This window comes from Oncorhynchus kisutch, linkage group LG20 (genome assembly GCF_002021735.2).
Source record: "Oncorhynchus kisutch isolate 150728-3 linkage group LG20, Okis_V2, whole genome shotgun sequence".
Classification (NCBI taxonomy): domain Eukaryota; kingdom Metazoa; phylum Chordata; class Actinopteri; order Salmoniformes; family Salmonidae; genus Oncorhynchus; species Oncorhynchus kisutch.
Window position 1 is genome coordinate 48,889,095 of NC_034193.2, and position 23,833 is coordinate 48,912,927.

Here is a 23,833-nt window from a genome sequence, read left to right on the forward strand (position 1 = left end):
CATTTGGGAACCCTCAAATAATGAGTTAGCGGGATGTTGTTTACCGCGGTTTTGTAGTTCATCCCCGTCGTCAAAGTCAGCTGCCACAGCACTGTCATTACAATCCTTGTCTGTGCAACACAAAATGGCAGGGGACAGAAAATGAGACAACACTGTATGGGGTATCCAGGAGCGAGGGGGTGTTGCGGTCAAACTGGTCAGGTTAAAAGCAAGAGAAGCATATGGGAAGTGGTAGTGTTCATTCAAACAAACGGAATTGCAGATGTAGGAAGCAACACAATCCCTATAGAGACGTTGTAGCTCAAACCCCTTGGCAAATGTACCCTTGTAGCATGATTCTTAAAACTAGCAGATAGCTGATGAAGATGTCAAATGGAAGGACGTAATATGGATGGTGGAATCACTCTACCTGTCAAACATCGCTCATTGCCATCAGTGGCAGCGGCAGCAGCAGTGGTGGTGGGATAAAACAAAGGAGTGGTGGTGGGCTGGTGTTGATGGTTGATGATGGACAAGATGGAGTCGCTCATGGATGAGGTCATAGACTCCTTCCTGGATCTGTCATTTGTGACCCCTGACCCCTCTAGCTGCTCAGGGTCCTCAGACAGTGTTGAGGGGTACACCAAGTCATTCAGTTTGTCCAGGTCATTCAGGGCTGGGGCTAGGGGTGGAGGTGGAGAGAGATGACTTGAGTTGCCTCTGGTTAATGGGGAAGTCCTATATTTTCTTTCCCTTCCTGTCTTTCATTCAAAGGAGAGAAGATTCTACACGCTTCACTTGTAAAGAATGACGTTGATCAATAACTACGGTTTTAGCCTCACAACCTCCGTCAGAGTCTTCCTGCCTTCCAGCAATGTGGTCCTGAGAAACAAAAACATTCTGCAGTACCAGTGTTCTGCAATGCAGCATTCCCCTGACCACGTGGGACGGCATGGAGAACAGAAGAGTGGTGGATGCTTATGCTAACAGCGAGAAAGAGTGGGTATGGGTATCAAAATTGCAATATATAGCAATATTATGGCTGAACTCAATCATAGGAAGGATGCCAAGCTGCACACTGCAGAACTCTACACGTAATTCCAAGAGTATTGTCTCTGAGGATTTCTGCTGCATTCATTAAAACAATGGTAGACTAAAGAATAAGGTAAAGCATTGTTCACTAGCCTGGGTCCCAGATCTGTTTGTGCTGTCTTGCCAACTTCGTATGGATTTGTCAATCCTAAGAAGTTGGGAAGACGGCACAAACAGATCTGGGACCCAGGCTAATTGTTCGCTAATGATGAGAAAATAGGCAGGTCGCAGCCAAGATGAGGTAGTCACGAGACATCGACCCATCATGTTTCTTACACACGGAACGACGAAAGAGGGACTTGACTTTGTCCTTATCCTTCAGTCTGTTCCTCATAAGGGGAAAGATTTTCAGAGTGGACACTTCACAGTGTGGGACAACAAGGGACAGGGGAGGGAGAAACAGGGGAGGATGAAGGGGGGGGGGGCGGAGAGAACACGTTAACACACACAAAACAGACATGGGGATAGACAGAAATAGACAAAACACGAGTTTGGCCTTATTGAGGGAAGGATCCACATAAAGAACCATGCAGACACATCCGTAGTGCAACACTAAGTAACAAGTGTTTCTGCATACACTGTCATAGAAACCCACGTATACTACACAGCCCTCAAACTACACTCTGGACCTCCAAGCCAGTTCCACTGCATTTTTTAATTGTTCCCCTCTAATCAGGGACTGATTTAGACCTGGGACACCAGGTGTGTGCAATTAATTACTATGTAGAACAGAAAACCAGCATGCTCCGGACCTCGTAGGGTCAGAGGTGAGTTATCCTGCTATACAGGGTAGATACAGACAGAGCGGCCTTACATCTTACCACTTCAGAAGTCAAGTGTGTATGATGATTTCCTACCCAGGAGAATCCTACACAATGGCACAGCAACAGATGAGCTTCCAACAGATTATTTTTATTCCTTCTCATAGATCTCTGTGTAAAGAGCCTGGGAGGCGGTTCTATCTTGATACAAATAGGAAGAGTCTGTCTTGTAGGGCCGTCAAATAAAGATGTAGCAATTGAGTGACTTCTGTCTCCCTGTCCAATCAGTGGTGGCTGGGGGAGGTTCCCTGCAGTAACTGGCTCCGCCCAAATCTTTCTGTTCTATCCCTGATGACCGTGGCTGCGGGGTCGGCCGTGGCGGGGGAAGGGGCCTAGCTGTCGCTCTCTCTTCTTGGCCTATAGCTCGTAGCAGGGTGGGTGGGCCTGCGGTGATGGCGGAGCGTGATTGGACAGCCCGTTTCTGACTGGCCTATCAGGGCTCTCAGACGGGACCAATGGGACGGGATAAGGAGGTCATACTCACTGCTGCTCCTCCGGGGGGAAGTGGTGGACCCACCCGAGCCGTCCGAACCCACGAAGGAGCCGTTGTCCTGGCAACAGGAAGCAGAGGGGGAGGTGGGCGGGAGGGCCTCGAAGGAGCCGGAGCGTGTGGGGGTGAGGGAGCGATGGTGGTCAGAAGAGGAGGCGGGGCCACAACGCTCGCGGCTCCTCGGCTTCATCAGCTTCCTCATCTTCAGGGCGATCCAGTTCCCACGCCTCGGGAAATATAATAGATATGTTCAAATCGATATAGAATAGGATGAACTTAGTCCCTGATGGGAAAATTGTCTTAAAAATAAACAGGTAAAACTAACTAATACAGTATCCAAACTAATACATTTTGTCACTGTCAAAGTGAATTGATTTCCTCTCCAAACGGCACTGTACCTCCGTGGGGGTGAGGGGTCATAGAACTTATACTGGTCCATGATCTTCTCCTCCAACTTCTCCTTCTGTCTCCTCAGCTCATTCAGCTTGTCTCTGAGAGAGAGGAGAGAGAGAAAAACACTGTGTTTCACACAGAGAGGTAGCATCAACAGAAGAGGTGTCGCTGCTGCAAAGATGGCTGGTGTGTTTACGTCTCGGAATAAACTCTGACTGAACTGTCTCAACCGTCACACTGTCGCACCTGGCACCTTTAAACACCATCAAACCCCAAGGTCGTATTTATTAGGCAGCAAACGGAAAGAAAATGGACTGAAACAGTGAGGGACTACATGTACTCGTCCAATAAGGAACTCTCATTTCCATTTCCCGTTGCAAAGCGTTTTCCGTTGTATGCCGCAATGAATACGACCCAAGTGAAAAGAATGTGAATGTTATATTTCCATACATATTACACATAGCTTAGTATGCCCCATATGTCCAGAAGATAAACTCAAAATGGGGGAGATTTATTCCATATAGGCCAATGTTGACGCTAGCAGAGAGAGAGGATTTTTTTTTAGGTCAGTCAACTTTTTTTTCTAAACTGGCACTACAGATGGCAGACGACATCAATAATCCATGCTCTGTCAAACTCAGAGGCCCAGTGGTTTTGGTGCTCCAAATATGATGGGATGCACTGTGTTTTTGGTGCAACGGTGCGCTATAGCTGAATCAATGCCTTTTGTTTTGTGCTGCTCTGGAATGCCTTGTGTCCTATGTGAAGCCCATTGTTTTAGCATAATGTGAATACATTCCATAAGTCGATCATTATGAGAAGAACTATACTGTGGCTGTAGCTACTATTGTACAAACTCTGCTCTTATATACTGTAGATATACTGTACAGAGTCTGCTGCTTGTGGTGGAACATCTATTTCACTTGGTTCAGTTAACTTCTAATTCAGTCCATTAACCGCAAGTTGGATTGCAAGGGGTTAAAGCTCTACAACTCGGCCTTCAGCCAGATAGACGGGTTCCTTACATGTGCTGTCTCTGTTCTACGTGGAACAGGTCCTTGCTCTCCATGGTCTGTTCTAGCAGGGTGCGGTTCTGCAGCATCAGGGTCTGGATCTGGTCCAGCAGGTGCCGGTTCTCCTCCTCCAGGTTCCCCTTCAACTGACTCAGCAGCTAGACACAAGAGCACATAGTATATGTCAATGACTTCTTTAATGATAGAATCACTACAACACATCAATCTGGCACTAAAACTGCTTTGAGAGCAAATGCGAATGCATATATCTTCACATAGCCTCTTCGTATAGTGCTTGGGGAATATAGAATCCAATTACTTTGCCAGCAATGCTGTAACGACCCTGGGTTAATAAGGGTGGAGAATCGACTTTGCCACACGAGCATTCTTCTGTGGCACAGTCCATGGCGCACTGGGCTTCGGGTCAGAAGGTGGAGGGTTTGAGCCGCACTCCCCGACTGTTTCATTACAATACGATCAACAACACCTTCAACTGTACAGAATATTGGATTTTTTTAGTTTTGATTGATTGAAATGGATTCTTTTAGGTAAATATATTTTTAATTATAACTCAAATTAACCTGGATGGGGAAAGTATTATTAGAAACTGGGTGGTTCGAGCCCTGAACTTTGATTGACTGACAGCTGTGGTACATCAGACCCCATTTCACGGGTATTTTACTGGTCTAATTACGTTTGTAACCAGTTTATAATAGCAATAAGGCACCTCGGGAGTTTGTGGTATATGGCCAATATATCACTGCTAAGGGCTGTATCAAGGCACTCCACGTTGTGTCATGCTTTGAAAGAGCCCTTAGCCGTGGGTATATTGGTAATTTACCACACCCCCTCGAGCTTTATTGCTTAAATATATCCTTCATACCTCACACTGGTTGGTAAGCTTGGTGCTGGTGATGTCTATCTGTTGGTACTGCTCTCTGAGCTTGTTGAAGTCGGACTCGAGCTTGGTCTGCTCCAGCTTGGTGCTGTTCAGCAGGGTCTTCATGTTCTTATGGTCCGCCTGGAGCTCCTCCTGATCCTTCAACAGCTGACGGTATGTCTGGTTCAGCCTGGAGGCACATAGAAATATACATAGAAGAAACCCTCTGACAAAGTAAGGCGAAAACATATTGATAAGAACGACAGTTAGACAAGCAAAGTTCTCTGAATTCTAGGTAAAAGCTATCGGCCTGTAACTATCTTTATTGTGAGCTTATGTGTGTGGTGAGCTATGCTGTGTGTAGAGGGAGTCTTTGTCATCTTTAGGAGATGCTGTGTGTGTATGTTATGCTATGTGCGCCCCTCACCAGTCCTTCTCATCCCGGAGCTGTCGACACTCTGAGGCGGTGGTCCTGTGCTGCTCCTTCTCCACAGACATCTTGTCCTGCTCCTCTCTCAGAGCCTTCTCCAGACCCGCTAGTTTGGCCTTCTGCTGCAGCAGGGTTTTGTACCTACAGCAACACACCATCGTGGTTACTTAGAGAGCTTTCCCCTCGGTTGCTGTTTTCGTTGTTGTTGCATGGATGGGAAATGAGTGTCACAGCCATTGATGAGTGTCTTTGATAAAATATGAACGGGTAGAACCTATATGCTCTAGTTCTAAAATCCACATGATTTTTCAAGATCCATTTGACTTGGTGGCACAACAGATATCCTCATTGTTGCACGAGAACATAACATAGCTACACACAAAAAAAAAAGTGCTTTTATGTTGAGAGGTGGAATTTAAGCAACCATTACTCAAGCATTCAAATTGTATAACATGAACCATGCCAGAATCAGAATGGCCTCTGGTCCCCTTCCTCTACCTGTCCTCCAGCGTTCTATGCTCCAGCTCCAGAGTGCGGTGGGCGTTCTTCAGAGAACCGTGTTTCCCCATCAGGGCCTCGTAGTCCATGGCTTGTCTCTCGTGCAGCGCCGCCAGCCTCTCGTGGTCCCTCAGGAGCTGGTCGTGCACGCCGCGCAGCTCCTCGCGCTCACGCATGGCCACCTCCTTATCACCCTCGGTGCTGGATTGTTGGCATTGGAGCTGAGCGTTCTGGGCCAGGAGTGATGCACTCTGGGAGTTCAGAGTGGACTTCTCCACCTGTGGATGGATAGGCGTGGAGATGATTATTATGCATGAAAAGGTTGTAATTCAAAGGTATGAGTTTATACTGTATAAGATGAAATACTACTCATACCATGTATGAAAGGACTCTATAGGAAGTGGTTCACATTTAACAAATCAACTAAAGTTGCATTCAAACTGCTTCATGTAACACCAGCCTTACAGTATCAGGTTCTACTAGAATGGCATTATAGGAGGCAACTTGAGTGGGGTCTGTCCTAGGTATAAAAACAAGATGAATCCAATGCAGAATGGAAATCTGCACACAGATTTAACTTCAAAATAAAAGTACTAATTTCTAAATAAAAGTTCATATTTTGGAAGCATTAAATCAGTGTGTGGGTATTTCTGTATTTTGAGTATCTTATCAGTATACTAGGAGTATATTAGTATATCAGGAATGTCGCTCCTCTAACCTGCAGGTTAGCGTTGTGTGTCTGGAGAGCCGTGTTGTTCTCCTGCAGGGAGGCGGTCTGTCTCTGCAGGGCCAGGATCTGAGCCTGCAGGCCGTCTGACTGGGTCTCCAGCTGTCTGAGCTGGACCTGCAGTGCCTGACGCTCTGCCTGCAGTGTGGCATTCTGCAGTAGGGGAGGAAAAGAGGGACAAGTCAATAAAACATAGAAAAAATGTGAAGCTGGTGTTGATCCATAGTAACAGTATGGTTGAGATGGATAACATTTGTATTAACGTGGCAATGTAATGTAATGAAATAATGAAGCTTCTGCTAAATGACTAAAATGTAAAGTAGATTTGAGTTCTATCATCCCATAGTCATTATTGGGAGGCCTTACAACAAAGTCAGATGCATTTCAGAAAATATAAAAATTGAAATAAGAGCATCAAATTTAGTGCTTAGTCACAACATGATGACATAAAGTTCTCCACTCACGTTCCTCTCCACCTCGATGAGGCGGTCCTTGACCCTCAGCAGCTCCCTGGTGGCCTCCTGGCTCTCCCACTGCCATTCGCTTACCGCCCTGTCACTCTCCCTCTGAGGGGTGGGGCTACAGGCCGCATGCTCCTCCTCCTCCCTCTGCAGCAGGGCTTCGTAGTTCAGACGTACCTGTAGGGGGTCAAGATCGAGGCCATTTTTCAACTTCGGACTTCAATATGCTTTGACAAAGAATTCCAATGTAAAAGTGAATGAATGTAGACACGGTATAGTTTCCCTTTGAAACCGAGGAACTTTAGGCCAGACTCACAGTCTTGAGCTCTTGACGTAGCTGCTGGTTGAGGGTGGAGGACTCCTGCAGACGAGCCTCAACGGCAGCCATCTTGTCTTCTTTGATCTGCAGGGACCTCTTCAGAGACGACTCCAGCTCAGACTCCAACATCTTGAACCTACTGGGGAGAGAGAAATAAAATAAATGGGGATTTAGAACAACACGTGGGGGAGGGAAAAGTAGACATATTTTTCTGTGTTTTGTCACTGATTATAATTGATTTCCTTGAGAAATAACTCACCAATCTATTGTTGTGTGTATAAAACAGCCATTCACAAACTTGATTGAAGATTTGTGTAACTATCACCCAACCTGGTTTGTGGGGGGTAGACTAAATCAGTTGCATGAACCTCGCTGTGTCCAGTGTTTTACCTGTTGTCTGGAGTTTCCTCGTCACTCTGTGGTGACGTGTCCTGGTTGAGGACTCTCATCTCCAGCTCGTGGGCCAGCCTCTCCAGCTCATTCTCCCTCTGCTGGGTCTTCAGCTTGTCACTCACCAACTCCTACAGAGGAACAACGGTCATTTCAGTTCAGTGACTCCTCTTGCTGCCATGTAAAGCTCTTGTGACCAATTACTTATTTATCAATTACCTCCTTATCAGAGAGCTGTTAAATCAAACACAATTGATATATATATATATTCATGACATGTGATCTAAATCTCCACGACTTCAAGCTCGCTTAACTTGATCTTTCCATAAGGAAACGTACAAATCTGTCATGTCAGGCACACTGAAATACATGAGTATCACACATAAGAAGCTAATGCTGATCTGAGTGGCTTCACCTCTCTCAGGGTGACCAGGGCCCTCTGGTTGATCGCTCCCTGCTTGGCCAGCTCTCTGTTATCCCTCTCCAGCCCCTTGACCCTCTCCTCCACCTCCTTCAGCCTCTCCACCTCCTTCCCCATCCCCCTGTTATCATTTCATAGAAATATAAACCATTTATCAGATGCTTTAATCCAAAGCAATTTACAGTACAGGGCACACATTTTTGTATATTGTATATGAGATATATATACTTTTTTATACAGTTGAAGTCGGAAGTTTACATACACTTGGTTGGAGTCATTAAAACTTGTTTTTCAACCACTCCACCAATTTCTTGTTAACAAATTCTTGTTTTGGCAAGTCGGTAAGGACATTTACTTTGAGCATGACAAAAGTAATTTTTCAAAAAATGGTTTACAAACAGATTATTTCACTTATAATTCACTGTATCACAATTCCAGTGGGTCAGAGGTTTACATACACTAAGTTGACTGTGCCTTTAAACAGCTTGGAAAATTCCAGAAAATTATGTCATGGCTTTAGAAGCTATTTGTCATCATTTGAGTCAATTAGAGGTGTACCTGTGGATGTATTTCAAGGCCTACCTTCAAACTCAGTGCCTCTTTGCTTGACATCATGGGAAAATCAAAAGAAATCAGCCAAGACCTCAGAAAAAAGATTGTAGACCTGCACAAATCTGGTTCATCCTTGGGAGCAATTTCCAAACGCCTGAAGGTACCACGTTCATCTGTACAAACAATAGTACGCAAGTATAAACACCATGGAACCACGCAGCCGTCATACCGCTCAGGAAGGAGATGCGTTCTGTCTCCTAGAGATGAATGTACTTTTGTGCGAAAAGTGCAAATGAATCCCAGAACAACAGCAAAGGACCTTGTGAAGATGCTGGAGGAAACCGGTACAAAAGTATCTATATCCACAGTAAAACAAGTCCTATATCGACGTAACCTGAAAGGCCACTGAGCAAGGAAGAAGCCACTGCTCTAAAACCGCCATAAAAAAGCCAGACTACGGTTTGCAACTGCACATGTGGACAAAGATCGTACTTTTTGGAGAGATGTCCTCTGGTCTGATGAAACAAAAATGGAACTGTTTGGCTATAATGACCATCGTTACGTTTGGAGGAAAAAGCGGGAGGCTTGCAAGCCGAAGAACACCATCTCAACCGTGAAGCACGGGGGTGGCAGCATCAACTTGTTGTGGGGGTGCTTTGTTGCAGGAGGGACTGGTGCACTTCACAAAATAGATGGCATCATGAGGAAAGAAAATTCTGTGGATATATTGAAGACATCAGTCAGGAAGTTATAGCTTTGTTGCAAATGGGTCTTCCAAATGGACAATGACCCCAAGCATACTTCCACAGTTGTGGCAAAATGGCTTAGTACAACAAAGTCAAGGTATTGGAGTGGCCATCACAAAGCCCTGACCTCAATCCTATAGAAAATGTGTGTGTGCGAGCAAGGAGGCCTACAAACCTGACTCAGTTATACCAGCTCTGTCAGGAGGAATGGGCCAAAATTCACCCAACTTATTGTGGGAAGCTTGTGGAAGGCTACCTGAAACATTTGACACAAGTTAAACAATTTAAAGGCAATGCTACCAAATACTAATTGAGTGTATGCAAACTTCTGACCCACTGGGAATGTGATGAAATAAATAAAAGCTGAAATAAATAATTATTTCAACTATTATTCTGACATTTAACATTCTTAAAATAAAGTGGTGATCCTAACTGACCTAAGACAGGGAATATTTACTCTGATTAAATGTCAGGAATTGTGAAAAACTGAGTTTAAAAGTATTTGGTGTATGTAAACTTCCGACTTCAACTGTACATGTGATCCTAGCGGGAATCAAACCCACAACCCTGACGTTGCTAGCACCCCGATCATACCATGGTGACCATTAGCATCATACCTGTTCTCTCTCTCCAGACTAGCCACCCTCAGGTTGCTCCCATCCAGGGTAGAGTCCTGGATCTCTGCCTGTTGCCTCAGCCTGCGGTTCTCCTTCTCCAGCCTCCTCTTGTCTCTCTCCAGGCAAGAAGCCTCCTGCTCCAGGGTCTGCTTCTCCTGACCTAGCTGCTCCATGCGCCGCGAGGAGATCCTCAGCTCCTCCAGCCCAGCCTGCAGGATCTGGTTCTCAGCCTCCAGCTCGTGGACCTCGGCCTCCAGCCGATGGAGCTTCCGGCCTGGAGGGGAGTGGATGTATGGATGGAAGGGTGTGGGGGTGGGGTGGATGGATAGGTGGTTGGATGGATGGATGGGCATGTGCGTGGGTAGGTGGATGAAAAAAATAAAAAAAGTCTGAATTAATATAGGCTACTTCATTAATCACCAATCATCAATTATTAGGTTTGCCGGCATACAGAGCAAAACAATCAACAAGCATATGGATCCCTGAACAAATAAAGTGCATCACATTGCCCATTCAATGCCCCTGTATCTAACGCAACAGAGCCAAACGCTACAAAGAGACAGCAGTACCACAACATTCTCCCAGAAGACCAACCTGTGTTGTCCAGGGCAGCCTGAAGCCGCTGGTTCTCTGTGTCCAGGGCTCTACACTTGGCTTCCAGACGCTCTGTGTGCTTCGTGGATGAAGAGGAAGCCCTTGTCTGCATCTCCGTGCTACTGTTCTCCCGACGTGGACTCTTGTTCTTAGAGCAGGGTGAGGTATCACGAGTCAGAGACACTGAAGCGCCTGGTTGAAGGAGATTGCGGGTGTTGTCTTTAGCTTCTGCTTCCAGGTCAGCCATGGGGTCACTCAGATCGCAAGACTCTCTGTCTTCGAGTTGGCCTTTCTCTTGCTTCTGAAGGTCCATCTTCTCCTTGAGGGTCTCGCTCTCTCGCTCCAGTCGGTCAATCTCTCCTTCTAGGTCAACCGACACTCCTTTGCACTTTGGGTCCCTGTGATGTGATGTGTCTATGTCAATGTCACAATCCTCTTTGATGACCAATTCAGACTGCTCCCAGGAGGTGTTGTCTAAACTGCCAAGGTACTCTCTAACCACCTCAGCCTAATAAACAAGGAAACACGACCAACATTTTCACATGGAAATAGCACCGTTCACTGCTATAGTTCAATAGAGTCGCCGGAATCCGAATGTGTGGGTTGATGGTTGTATGTGTGCTCCCTGAGCAGCTGTGTGTGGCTATTGTGTTCATGTTTGTGTCGTGGTCCCTGGCTAGTTACCGTGTTCGTGGGTCGCTGGCCGTCCCTCCGCGTGTGCTCATGGTTATGGTTGTGCTGCGGTCCCAGGCTGAGGTCAGGAGCTCTCAGTTCCTCTATGGTCCTGAGCAGGCTTTGGTTCTCTCTCTCTAGCCGCAGCAGACGACTCCTGGTCCCCTCAACCACCTCCTCACCCAGAGACTTCTGACCTGAACACAACCATCAGACCGAAAGGATGACAGGAATAAGAACTAGCTGTTACATAACCTCCACTATGAACAGACACGTGAGATAATGACTGACTGACTGAATGATCTTATTGAAGTTATCCTTTTTGTGCCATATAGAATAGCCCATAACGTTAGAATGATATTTCACATGTCACTTCTCTTCCCATAAGTACCACAGCTCCCACAGGGCAGAGGAAGTGGGTAGAAAGAGTCTGTCAGCCTTTACCCTGTGAGTTGTCGGGGCTCCTGGACAGCTGCTCCAGCTCCCATCCCAGGTGCTGTGACTCCTCCATGCTCCTCCTCTGGGCCAGCTCCAGGGCCAGGTTCTCCTCCTGCAGCTCCTCCATGCGCCTCCTGTCCACCTCCTTCTCCTGGGAAGGGCCGAGAGAGAGAGAGAGAGAGGACGAGGGGGAGATGACGTTGTTATTCTAAAGATATTCAACTTCCTATTTCTCGATCTGATCTTCGTTGAACGTATGACCTTTTGACAACGGCACACACATGTCCCCAACATAATCCAAGCATGTATGATCCTCTTTGTCCATCAACCTGTTCCATTGCATGTATCTTCCAATACACATCCTCCCCTGCACTAAGACCAGTCCCTTTCCCATCCTTCCCTTAACCTTTAACCTGTTTCCCCTCAATGTTCATATTGACCACCGTTTACATACATGTAATCCACTGCATTATAGTCCATGTTTTCTACCTGTTCCATGATGTGGACCCTGGCGTTGAGCAGCAGACTGTGTTTCTCTAGCTGGTGTAGTTTATCAGAGCGGGCCCTCCACCCCTCCAGCTGCTGCTGCAGTACAGCCTTGGTCTCCAGCAACACAGAGTTATCCTCCTTCAGCTCCTACAAGATGAGACACAAATCAAGGCTGTTACAAACAAAGAAACCCCTGTCGGGTACATGATAACAGCAGATTTATGTCAATTTATGTCAATATGTTAAATGATGAAATACGTGAAGTATTGTTTGAGATCTAGCAAAGTTTTTTGCAAAGTGCGATAACAGTCATTTGTAAAACCTTAACAATTTATTTGAAATATTAGTAGCTGTGGTGTTTTGCATTCTGAAACGTTCTGATATAAATTTAACTGTGGACAAAATTCACATTTGAAGGTAAAAACGCATTTTGTTTTCAATGTGGCTGTTGATCATGCTATAGTCTGAGTATTGAATGTGTTTCTCCGTACGCTACCGTACCTCCACTTTGGCCTTGTAGAACTCCATGTTGTGCAGCTTCTCGCGGTATCGTCCCACCTCGCTCTCCAGCTTGTCAGCCCTGATGGCCCTCTCTCTCAGGGCATCCAGCTCGTCACGGTATGTACGGGCTGACCGGGCCTCCGCTAGCAACACAGAGTTCTGATACGGACACCGACACGGGAAAGGGTTTTAGCATACATGGGACACCGTCGTGAGGTAAATATACGGCAAATGTTCTCTCAAGTGGGGAGAGGAAAATGCTGGGAAGTAGCTCCTGTCTTAAAATACATCTACAGTTTAAACAAAACTATCTACACTGTATTTATCTTTGGAAGATTAAAGTCTTTGAATTTCATTGAATTTATGAGAGGTTTCCCTGACCATGTAACCCAGTTGATGTAGAACCATGTTTTAGGCATGAAAATGAAATCTCTCTTTCTCCTTTCAGGAAAACAGATTGAGGAACTCAGGAGATCCAGCTGCAGCTGTTGTACTGTTGTAGAAAACGGTGTTGAGGTGTAGCCACTGTCACTAGCTAAGCACTAAGGCTTTATCTACACTAAAGCATAGTGTACATTCATCTGAATAATCTCTGATAGAAGTAAGGATACTGTGTGTCATGTTACTGAGGGTTAGAGAGGAGGTCCATGTGTGTGTGTGTGTCTGTGTGTCTGTGTGTGTGTGCGTGCGTCACTTCTCTCTACCTCCTGTTGAATCCTCTTGAACTCAGCCTCCATGTTCTCCAGCTCCTGTCTACAGTCCAGTACCTGCTCACTCTTCTCCTCTCTGAGTGGGAGGGAGGGAGGGAGGGAGGGAAAGAGATGGAGAGGGATGGTGTAAGTATGCAGAGCTTTTCTTAATGATCCCGCACAAACGCATGCACGCCACACGCACAGTCCCGACTTCTACCCCCCATCCACTCAGACAGATACAGTAGGTCAAGTCATACAGCCATTATATACAGCTCTTGGAGAAGACATTTAACATGTTCAATTTAATATTATATAAGAGAACCCTTTGAAGAACCCCTTTTGGTTCCCTGTAGAACCCTTTTGGGACCTTTTTTTTTTTTAAAGAGTACAGATCTGGGATGCCTGGCTCCTGCTTGCTTGGCCACATTCCACCACACACTGCAGCACCCAGACCATCACTTCCTCCACCCCCAGTTTCTCTGGGAAGTAGCAACATACTGGCCAGTACTACGGCATCCCATGCATGACTATTTTTTAGAACCCTAGGAGAAAAGCTTCTCTCGTACATGTTTTCTCACAAACCTATCACTTTGTTGACATCAAGTGTGCACTACAAACTAAAGCATTTCTAGGGACAGAACAGATAGTGTTGGGTTGCATTATGAGGATACTGTACTGCTGTACAGCCCGGGGGCTTGAGTCAGCATATCCCAGTTAGACAATGAAAGCGAGAAAAGAGAGAAGAGGAGGAGAGATGAAGGGCTGAATCAGGTCTGGGGGGTGGCAGAGGGCGAATGTGGGACAATGGCGATGCAAGGCCCTGGAGGTTCATGCCAAGGCAGGCCAGGGAGAGAATCTAGGCCAAACTATCCCCAGACACCTTCTCCTGTATCCGTTCAGGAAGACTCTCTCTCTCTCTTTCTCTCTCGACCGTTTGCCTTGTCTCACACCTCAACTGTTTAACCTCCAAACATACAGTATGTGGAGACAACCTGAGAAAAAAGCACTTACAGAATTTGCTTTCAATTAAATCTTAAAAAACGAGTTGGTCTTATTCATGCTATTTCAAATGTTGTACAGAATATAAAACAAGGAATTAAGGTGCCCTAGGGTGCTTTTGAGGTCTTTAAAGAAGGCTTACATACAGTATATCCTCTAACGCTGGGTTAGGGAAATGACATATGTATCCTCTAAACACAATGAGCAGTTGGGTGGAAGATGACTCAGAAAGTCCTGAAGCAGTACTGCATTACTGTTAAAATGACAGATTGTGCCTTTCAAATACATTTATGCTTAGCCTGCATTCGAGATCTGTTTATCGTCGTCTTGCCAACCCCATGGCTGTCATTGTCATGCCCAGGTTACTTTATGACCACTGAGTGGGATGGTTGGGATTGGGAGTGTCCTTATCTGACTACTCACAGCTCCTGGCGCAGCCGTCTGACCTTGGCCTTGGAGTCGGCCAGCTCCACAGACAGGTGCTGGTGGGAGGCCGCCAGCTGTTGCATGCTGGGACAGTCACTGGGGGACTGGGTGCTGGGCGGAGAAGGTGACGGGGTGGACTCTCTCTCCTGCATTAGCTCTAAAATAGTCTGGGGTGGGGAGGAGAAAAGAACGGAGGGAGGAAAGATGAAAATAGGACAGGAAATGACACTCCTTCACCTGTCATTTCAAGTGCAACTTCCTCCATTTCAAGTTCCTCCATTTCATCACAGATCAATATAAAAAGTAAATCAGTAACTACTGCTTTAAAAGCCTAGTAAGACAATGCTCAAAGATATTCCATTGAAATACATTATCGTCAAATTACAGAATATTTTATGGCACAGGAATATCTTGTATGACTCAGCAAGGTCAAACCTATAAACACTGTGCAGTGTGTCAACAGTGGCCCCTACCTCCAGCTGTGTGTCTCTCTGGCCCACCAGGCCTACATAAGGATAACATAACACATTCATAACCCTTCATAACCCCTCCATAACCCATTTATAACCCCCTACCTCCAGCTGTGTGTCTCTCTGGTCCACCAGACGCCTGAACAGGGTCTCTAGGTCCTCAGCACAGAGCTCGCTGGCCTCCAGCCAATGGAGGTCCAGTACACTGTCCTGACTGTGGGTAACCTGACCAATCACAGGGAGGAACAGAGAGTTGCAGTCACAATGATTTACAGCACCGTAGGTTGGTGAGGACGGGCTCGTGGTAAAGTTTGCAGCAGAACGAGTGGTTTGACGCCATTCCATTCACTCCATTCTCCCTATACATGTATCTCAAAGCAGTACGTGGAATGATACTGTACATAGGTACCACTCCATAATAAATTACCCTAAAATCATGTTAGTGTGTGTAGTCAAGTATAGTGAAATATTGTGCAGGTCTTTTAGTAGCATCTATGTGTGTTATTAGACACATCCTCTAATGTTGCGAAACACCCAGCACATGTGTTTCAAATGACAATGTTGGGACCATGTTATTGGCAACCAAGTAAGAGTGCCTCTGTGACTAGATTGGCTACAATGGAAGACTGGCAATGCAATGACAGTTTTTCATTTTTCATTGCACACTGTCCCCAATAAGCGCTTGATGATCGTGCTGTGTAACAGTGACAGAACACTGTGTATTGTTGTCACGCAGACAAGACAACACGTGCTAGAACGTTCCTTTGGTATTCGTTCCTGGGGAATCAGAAAGCCTTTTCATTTAGTTTGTATTGCTCGTGACCTGTTCAGAGTATGTAACATCTAGCACACTGAATCAGGTAATTCAATCCCTGGTCCTATCACACTTAGAGTACTGTCCAGTTATATGGTCAATCCCTGGTCCTATCACACTTAGAGTACTGTCCAGTTATATGGTCATTCCCTGGTCCTATCACACTTAGAGTACTGTCCAGTTATATGGTCATTCCCTGGTCCTATCACACTTAGAGTACTGTCCAGTTATATGGTCAATGACTGGTCCTATCACACTTAGAGTACTGTCCAGTTATATGGTCAATCCCTGGTTCTATCACACTTAGAGTACTGTCCAGTTATATGGTCAATGACTGGTCCTATCACACTTAGAGTACTGTCCAGTTATATGGTCAATCCCTGGTCCTATCACACGTAGAGTACTGTCCAGTTATATGGTCATTCCCTGGTCCTATCACACTTAGAGTACTGTCCAGTTATATGGTCATTCCCTGGTCCTATCACACTTAGAGTACTGTCCAGTTATATGGTCAATCCCTGATCCTATCACACTTAGAGTACTGTCCAGTTATATGGTCAATCCCTGATCCTATCAAACGTAGAGTACTGTCCAGTTATATGGTCAATCCCTGGTCCTATCACACTTAGAGTACTGTCCAGTTATATGGTCAATCCCTGGTCCTATCACACTTAGAGTACTGTCCAGTTATATGGTCAATCCCTGGTCCTATCACACTGTTGGGAAAATTATGATTAAATGACTGAACAAATTATTTTAAATGGAACTGTAACTAAGTAAACTTATACTCTGTTTTATTATATCTGATTAACAATATGAGTTCATAAGAAGGGATTGTGTGACACAGACAAGGAGTAATTAAAGTTAATGAACACCATTCCAACTAGGCAGAAACTAATGGGTTGTGGATTAAGTAAGCAGATAAGGTAGTTAACCTATGGTTGAACCGATGAAACTCTGGGGTGTTTTAGATAAGACAGTGAGTGCATTCCTAGGTTCTCTGTTAATTAGAACTGTCAGCTAAGTGGTGATCGATAATGTTGATGGGTCAAAAGTTAATTCAGTTATGTTGTGTGACCTGTGAGTGTGTTAGTAAGTTAGAATGAACTATTAACCTCACTTTGTCCCGGTTAAGAAGAGGGGATTCTGTAAGCAATGAAATGACGTCATGTTATTGTATATAAACTGTTGCTCGTGGTAAAGTGGCAGCGCGCTCCGAGAATAAATTCTATTACCTATTATTGATAAGACTGGTCTCTGTCTATTTTATGCAAACAAGAATCTTACAAATTCTCATAAAATAGATTAAGGGTTTTCAATTAATGAAAACACATTGGCATAATTCAATTACAGTAACACACACTTAGAGTACTGTCTGGTTATATGGTCAATCCCTGGTCCTATCACACTTAGAGTACTGTCTGGTTATATGGTCAATCCCTGGTCCTATCACACTTAGAGTACTGTCTGGTTATATGGTCAATCCCTGGTCCTATCACACTTAGAGTACTGTCTGGTTATATGGTCAATCCCTGGTCCTATCACACTTAGAGTACTGTCTGGTTATATGGTCAATCCCTGGTCCTATCACACTTAGAGTACTGTCTGGTTATATGGTCAATCCCTGGTCCTATCACACTTAGAGTACTGTCTGGTTATATGGTCAATCCCTGGTCCTATCACACTTAGAGTACTGTGTCACGCCTTGGTCTTAGGTCTTTGTGTTTTCGTTATATATTTTGGTCAGGCCAGGGTGTGACATGGGTTTACGTGTTGTGTTTCGCATTGGGGTTTTATAGGATTGGGATTGCTATGATTAGGGGTGTGTCTAGTTAGGTTTGGGCTGCCTGAGGCGGTTCTCGATCAGTCAGGTGTTTCTTGTTGTCTCTGATTGGGAACCGTGTTTAGGTAGCCTGAGTTTCACTTTGTCTTTCGTGGGTGATTGTTCCTGTCTCTGTGTAGTGTTCACCAGATAGGCTGTAATAAGTTTCACGTTCCGTTTGTTGTTTTTGTATTTATAAGTTATTTCATGTATCACCGTTTTCTTCATTAAAGATCATGATTAACCACCACGCTGCATTTCGGTCCGACTCTCTTTCGACAAACGAAGAACGCCGTTACAGAATCACCCACCACATACGGACCGAGCAGCGTGGTAACAGGCAGCGACAGCAGGAGCAGCGAAAGGAGGACGTTATGGAGTATACGACGTGGGAAGAAATCGACAGGTGGGCGGCCGACCCAGAGAGAGTGCAGGAGCCCGCATGGGATTCGCTTGAGCAGTGCGAGGAAGGCTATAGGCGAATGGAGTCGAAAAGGAAAACACGGCGGCGCAGAGCGAAACCCGAAAGTCACCCCAAAAAATGTATTGGGGGGGGGCTCAGGGAGAGAGTGACAGAGTCAGGAGTCAGACCTGAGCTAACTCTCCCTGTTAATCATGAGGAGCAGCGATATAAGGACTTCTGGTCTTGGGAGATGATATTAGACGGAAGAGGACCCTGGGCTCAGCCTGGTGAATATCGCCGCTCCAAGGAGGATGCAGAGGCAGCAGGAGATAGGAGCCGGCGATACGAGGGAACACGGTTGGCAAGGAAGCCCGAGAAGCAACCCCAAAAAATTATTGGGGGGGGGCTTACAGGGAGTATGGCTATGCCAGGTAGGAGACCTGCGCAAACTCCCTGTGCTTTCCGGTGGGCTAGAGAGACCGGGCAGACACCGTGTTATGCTATGGAGCGCACGGTGTTTCCAGTGCGGGTGCATAGCCCGGTACGGTTCATACCAGCCCTTCGTATTGGCCGGGCTAGAGTGGGCATCGAGCCAGGTAAGCTTGGGCAGGCTCGGTGCTCAAGAGCTCCAGTGCGCCTGCACGGTCCGGTCTATCCTGAGCCACCTCCACACACCAGTCCTCCGGTAGCAGCTCCCCGCACCAGGCTTCCTGTGCGTGTCCTCGCTCCAGTATCACCAGTGCCCGCACCACGCATCAGGCCTACAGTGCGCCTCGCCTCTCCTGCTCTGTCGGAGTCTCCCGCCTGTTCAGCACAGCCAGAGCCTTCCTTCCCTCCTGCGCTGTCAGAGTCTCCCGCCTGTTCAGCGCAGCCAGCGTTTTCCTCCTCTCCTGCGCTGTCGGAGTCTCCCGCCTGTTCAGCGCTATCAGAGCCTTCTCTCACTACAGTGCTGCCGGAGCCTCCTGCCTGTTTGAAGCAGCCTGAGCTGCCAGTCTGCATGGAGCTGTCAGTCTGCAAAGAGCTGCCAGTCTGCAGGGAGCTGCCAGTCTGCAAGGAGCTGCCAGTCTGCAAGGAGCTGCCAGTCTGCAAGGAGCTGCCAGTCTGCAAGGAGCTGTCAGTCTGCAAGGAGCTGTCAGTCTGCAAGGAGCTGCCAGTCTGCAAGGAGCTGCCAGTCTGCAAGGAGCTGCCAGTCTGCAAGGAGCTGTCAGTCTGCAAGGAGCTGTCAGTCTGCAAGGAGCTGCCAGTCTGCAAGGAGCTGCCAGTCTGCAAGGAGCTGCCAGTCTGCAAGGAGCTGCCAGTCTGCAAGGAGCTGTCAGCCTGCAAGGAGCTGCCAGTCTGCAGGGAACTGTCAGTCTGCAAGGATCCGTCAGTCTGCAAGGAGCTGTCAGTCTGCAAGGAGCTGCCAGTCTGCAAGGAGCTGTCAGTCTGCATGAAGCAGCCAGAGATGTCAGTCTGCAAGGAACTGTCAGTCTGCAAGGAGCTGCCAGTCTGCAAGGAGCTGCCAGTCTGCAAGGAGCTGCCAGTCTGCAAGGAGCTGTCAGTCTGCAAGGAGCTGTCAGCCTGCATGGAGCAGCTAGATCCGCCAGTCAACCAGAATCTTCCAGATCTGCTAGTCAACCTGAATCTTCCAGATCCGCCAGCCAGCCAGGATCTACCGGAGCCTACTACCTACCTGAGCTTCATCTCAGTACTGGGCTTCCTCTCAGTACTGGGCTTCCTCTCAGTACTGGGCTTCCCCTCAGTTCCGGGCTGCCCCTCAGTTCCGGGCTGCCCCTCAGTCCCGAGCTGCCCCTCAGTCCCGAGCTGCCCCTCAGTCCCGAGCTGCCCCTCAGTCCCGAGCTGCCCCTCAGTCCCGAGCTGCCCCTCAGTCCCGAGCTGCCCCTCAGTCCCGAGCTGTCCCTCAGTCCCGAGATGCCCCTCAGTCACGAGCTGCTCCTTAGTTCTGTGGGGTTCTGGGTGAGGACTATTAGGCCATGGTCGGCGGCGAGGGTGGATTATCCCAGGACGCGAAGGGGAGGAACGAGGACATTAATGAAGTGGGGTCCACGTCCCGAGCCGGAGCCGCCACCAATGACAGACGCCCACCCGGACCCTCCCTATGGTTTTGAGGTGCGTCCGGGAGTCCGCACCTAGGGGGGGGGGGGGGTTCTGTCACGCCTTGGTCTTAGGTTTTTGTGTTTTACTTATATATTTTGGTCAGGCCAGGGTGTGACATGGGTTTACGTGTTGTGTTTCGCATTGGGGTTTTATAGGATTGGGATTGCTATGATTAGGGGTGTGTCTAGTTAGGTTTGGGCTGCCTGAGGCGGTTCTCGATCAGTCAGGTGTTTCTTGTTGTCTCTGATTGGGAACCGTATTTAGGTAGCCTGAGTTTCACTTTGTCTTTCGTGGGTGATTGTCCCTGTCTCTGTGTAGTGTTCACCAGATAGGCTGTAATAAGTTTCACGTTCCGTTTGTTGTTTTTGTATTTATAAGTTATTTCATGTATCACCGTTTTCTTCATTAAAGATCATGATTAACCACCACGCTGCATTTCGGTCCGACTCTCTTTCGACAAACGAAGAACGCCGTTACATACTGTCTGGTTATATGGTCAATCCCTGGTCCTATCACACTTAGAGTACTGTCTGGTTATATGGTCAATCCCTGGTCCTATCACACTTAGAGTACTGTCTGGTTATATGGTCAATCCCTGGTCCTATCACACTTAGAGTACTGTCTGGTTATATGGTCAATCCCTGGTCCTATCACACTTAGAGTACTGTCTGGTTATATGGTCAATCCCTGGTCCTATCACACTTAGAGTAATGTCCAGTTATATGGTCAATCCCTGGTCCTATCACACTTAGAGTACTGTCTGGTTATATGGTCAATCCCTGGTCCTATCACACTTAGAGTAATGTCCAGTTATATGGTCAATCCCTGGTCCTATCACACTTAGAGTACTGTCTGGTTATATGGTCAATCCCTGGTCCTATCACACTTAGAGTACTGTCTGGTTATATGGTCAATCCCTGGTCCTATCACACTTAGAGTAATGTCCAGTTATATGGTCAATCCCTGGTCCTATCACACTTAGAGTACTGTCTGGTTATATGGTCAATCCCTGGTCCTATCACACTTAGAGTACTGTCTGGTTATATGGTCAATCCCTGGTCCTATCACACTTAGAGTAATGTCCAGTTATATGGTCAATCCCTGGTCCTATCACACTTAGAGTAATGTCCAGTTATATGGTCAATCCCTGGTCCTATCACACTTAGAGTAATGTCCAGTTATATGGTCAATCCCTGGTCCTATCACACTTAGAGTAATGTCCAGTTATATGGTCACCTGCAGCAAAGAAAGATCTAAAAAATCTCCAAATGGCTCCTAAAAGGGCAGCCAAATTCTCTTCATTGATCTAACCGTATCAATATTATCCAAATGCATCAGAATCTCTCATGGCTTCACGTTCAAAACAAATTACTATCCAGTCTTCTGATTTTCTTTAGGAATGTTCTATTTTTTAAAAACACACTGCATTTTTCAGTCCAGTTATTACATACTAACAACACGCATAACCACCAAACCAGACAGGCAAATTCAGGGCAGCTAAAACAACCTAAGCCAAGGACAAATCACCTTAAATCTACAGTTTTATATAAAGCCATAGCTGAATGGAAATCTTTACCAATCCATATTTCTCAGGCAAAAAGTAAATTCACCTTCAAGAATAAAATAAAACAACTAATGCAATAGACCATATGACTGGACAGGAAATAGAAAGCATCAACTGAATGTTAAATGTGTTTCCTGTCAGGTATTTGAATTGTCTGTATTGTCTACATGTTGAATGTTTGTGAAGACTTGATTGTGATTGTTTGTAATGTCTTGTTAATTGGTGTTGGACCCCAGGAAGATTAGCTAGCGTTACGGTGTTAGCTAATGGGGATCCTAATAAAAATTACAAAATGACCTATGATCTTAAGTTCCATGTGAACTTCTATTACTTGGGGGAAATAATAACGTCATTTCTAATATGAACTAAATACAATGTTCTCCTAAATAAATACATGTGGGATAAATGTGATATAAAAGCTAACCATGTAGTCCTTTGTAGCTCAATTGGTAGAGTGTGGTGCTTGTAATGCCAGGGTATTGAGTTCGATTCCCGGGACCACCCACATGTAAAATGTATTTACACATGCCAAATGCATTTATTATGTTGTTGTTAATTACTAAAAGCCAGGTGGTTATACAGGACCTTTAACGGATTCCTGTAAAATGAATGTCTCTAATGCTTTTTTAAAAAGGATAATTATTTCAATCACAGTTTGGTGCATATTGTTATAAACAGTTTTCAAATGGCTAGCCTGCCCTTATCATGTCCTCAATGACTAATACTTCCACATAAGAGAAACATGCATGTTACTGAATGTGGAACAAGCTAGCCTGAGTCCCAGATCTGTCTTGCCGACTCTACTGCTGTCATTGTCACGCAGACCAGGGACAAGCGCAACCTGGAACGAGATACTCTACCTCTTGTATATGAGCAGCTATTGCTGCTTTCGTGTCAAAGTCGAGAGTCTGGATGCGTTCGACGTACTCCTCTTTCTTCTCACACTGAAAACACACAGTGGGTATAGTAGATTAGGGTCTTAATGAGTGTGTGTAGCCTAGCCTGGGGGACAGACATCCTGTTGGTGAGGTGAAACAGGGGTCCCCTTCAAATCCTCAATTATGAGCCAGCTAAAACAACATCTTTCCATTTGAATTTCAGACAAGTAAAAGCAAGCAAACACACACAGTGACACACAACTACACACACAGTGACACACAACTACACACACAGTGACACACCCCTCCAACTCCTCCTACCTGGACAGCACATCCCAATAAGAGAAGAAGTAATTTCTTCATTTCCTCCAAACTTTGCTCTGAGGAGAAAACCCCCCAAAATACAACCCCCACATTAAATTCAGATTAAAGGAGATTCAGATGTAGTCTAACAGGCTGCTGTCTGAATTTGGGTCACTCATCAGGCCAGAGCCTGTCACCAAGGCTAGCACATCTATCAGACTGATGGTGTGCATTTGAATTACACATCTGCTGAAGACACAGACAGCGAAGGCCCTCAAAGTCTGTCTTATAGGAGTTTTGAGGTCAATTTATAGGGCAGCATTGCAAATTAACTGGTCTGGTTTGAGTTCAGTTTACTCATTTGAATAATTATATTATGTCATGGTATGTCATGGACAACAAATGGAAGGATGATACTGCAAACGCTAAGATGGTGTCAATCATCTTACAAACTGTACTTAACTATGCAGCACAGATACAGTTGCTATTTCTAGTCTCTCAACAGACGTGTGTGACTGGCAAACCAAGTCTACAGGTAGGATCTTCATTTGACCACTTTCTCATAGAAGGAAAATAATCCTGCAGCAACAGGAAATGTGAATTATTGTGTGGATTATAATTCATGAACATTTCTGTAATGGTTGATAAAAATGTTGTTGGGGCAAATCAAGTCGGACATTTTTAAGTGGATATGACCAACTTTAAAAGTCTTTTTAAACATTGAATACAATAGAAGTTCGACATTTCCGGCAACAACAGGGTGATCAAATGAAGATGCTACATCTGTGGAACTATAGTAGTACTGTACTTCACATAGAATTCAATGGGCACCGGTAGAATTC

At 45.9% G+C, this 23,833-nt stretch overlaps 1 protein-coding gene across 3 annotated transcripts in view; it reads right to left on the bottom strand.

The window, feature by feature from the left end:
• The window catches only part of LOC109880311 (girdin), a 34,155-nt gene that overhangs the window by 2,630 nt on the left and 7,692 nt on the right, over positions 1-23,833 (bottom strand). Inside the window, exons 5-28 of one of the 3 annotated variants that reach the window (XM_031799575.1) lie at positions 23,010-23,068; positions 22,671-22,754; positions 15,216-15,335; positions 14,638-14,807; positions 13,228-13,309; positions 12,524-12,682; positions 12,023-12,169; positions 11,540-11,684; positions 11,108-11,292; positions 10,424-10,931; positions 9,830-10,103; positions 7,909-8,035; positions 7,494-7,624; positions 7,101-7,239; positions 6,788-6,961; positions 6,315-6,476; positions 5,597-5,874; positions 5,096-5,239; positions 4,672-4,858; positions 3,801-3,946; positions 2,781-2,873; positions 2,377-2,609; positions 410-661; positions 45-110 (exon numbers count right to left, since the gene is read on the bottom strand). In XM_031799575.1, coding sequence (XP_031655435.1) covers positions 45-110; positions 410-661; positions 2,377-2,609; positions 2,781-2,873; positions 3,801-3,946; positions 4,672-4,858; positions 5,096-5,239; positions 5,597-5,874; positions 6,315-6,476; positions 6,788-6,961; positions 7,101-7,239; positions 7,494-7,624; positions 7,909-8,035; positions 9,830-10,103; positions 10,424-10,931; positions 11,108-11,292; positions 11,540-11,684; positions 12,023-12,169; positions 12,524-12,682; positions 13,228-13,309; positions 14,638-14,807; positions 15,216-15,335; positions 22,671-22,754; positions 23,010-23,068 — 4,065 coding nt within the window. Of the gene's footprint in view, positions 1-44; positions 111-409; positions 662-2,376; positions 2,610-2,780; positions 2,874-3,800; positions 3,947-4,671; positions 4,859-5,095; positions 5,240-5,596; positions 5,875-6,314; positions 6,477-6,787; positions 6,962-7,100; positions 7,243-7,493; positions 7,625-7,908; positions 8,036-9,829; positions 10,104-10,423; positions 10,932-11,107; positions 11,293-11,539; positions 11,685-12,022; positions 12,170-12,523; positions 12,683-13,227; positions 13,310-14,637; positions 14,808-15,215; positions 15,336-22,670; positions 22,755-23,009; positions 23,069-23,833 lie in introns of all 3 variants that reach the window. The other 2 variants (XM_031799574.1, XM_031799576.1) reach the window with 2 other exon arrangements.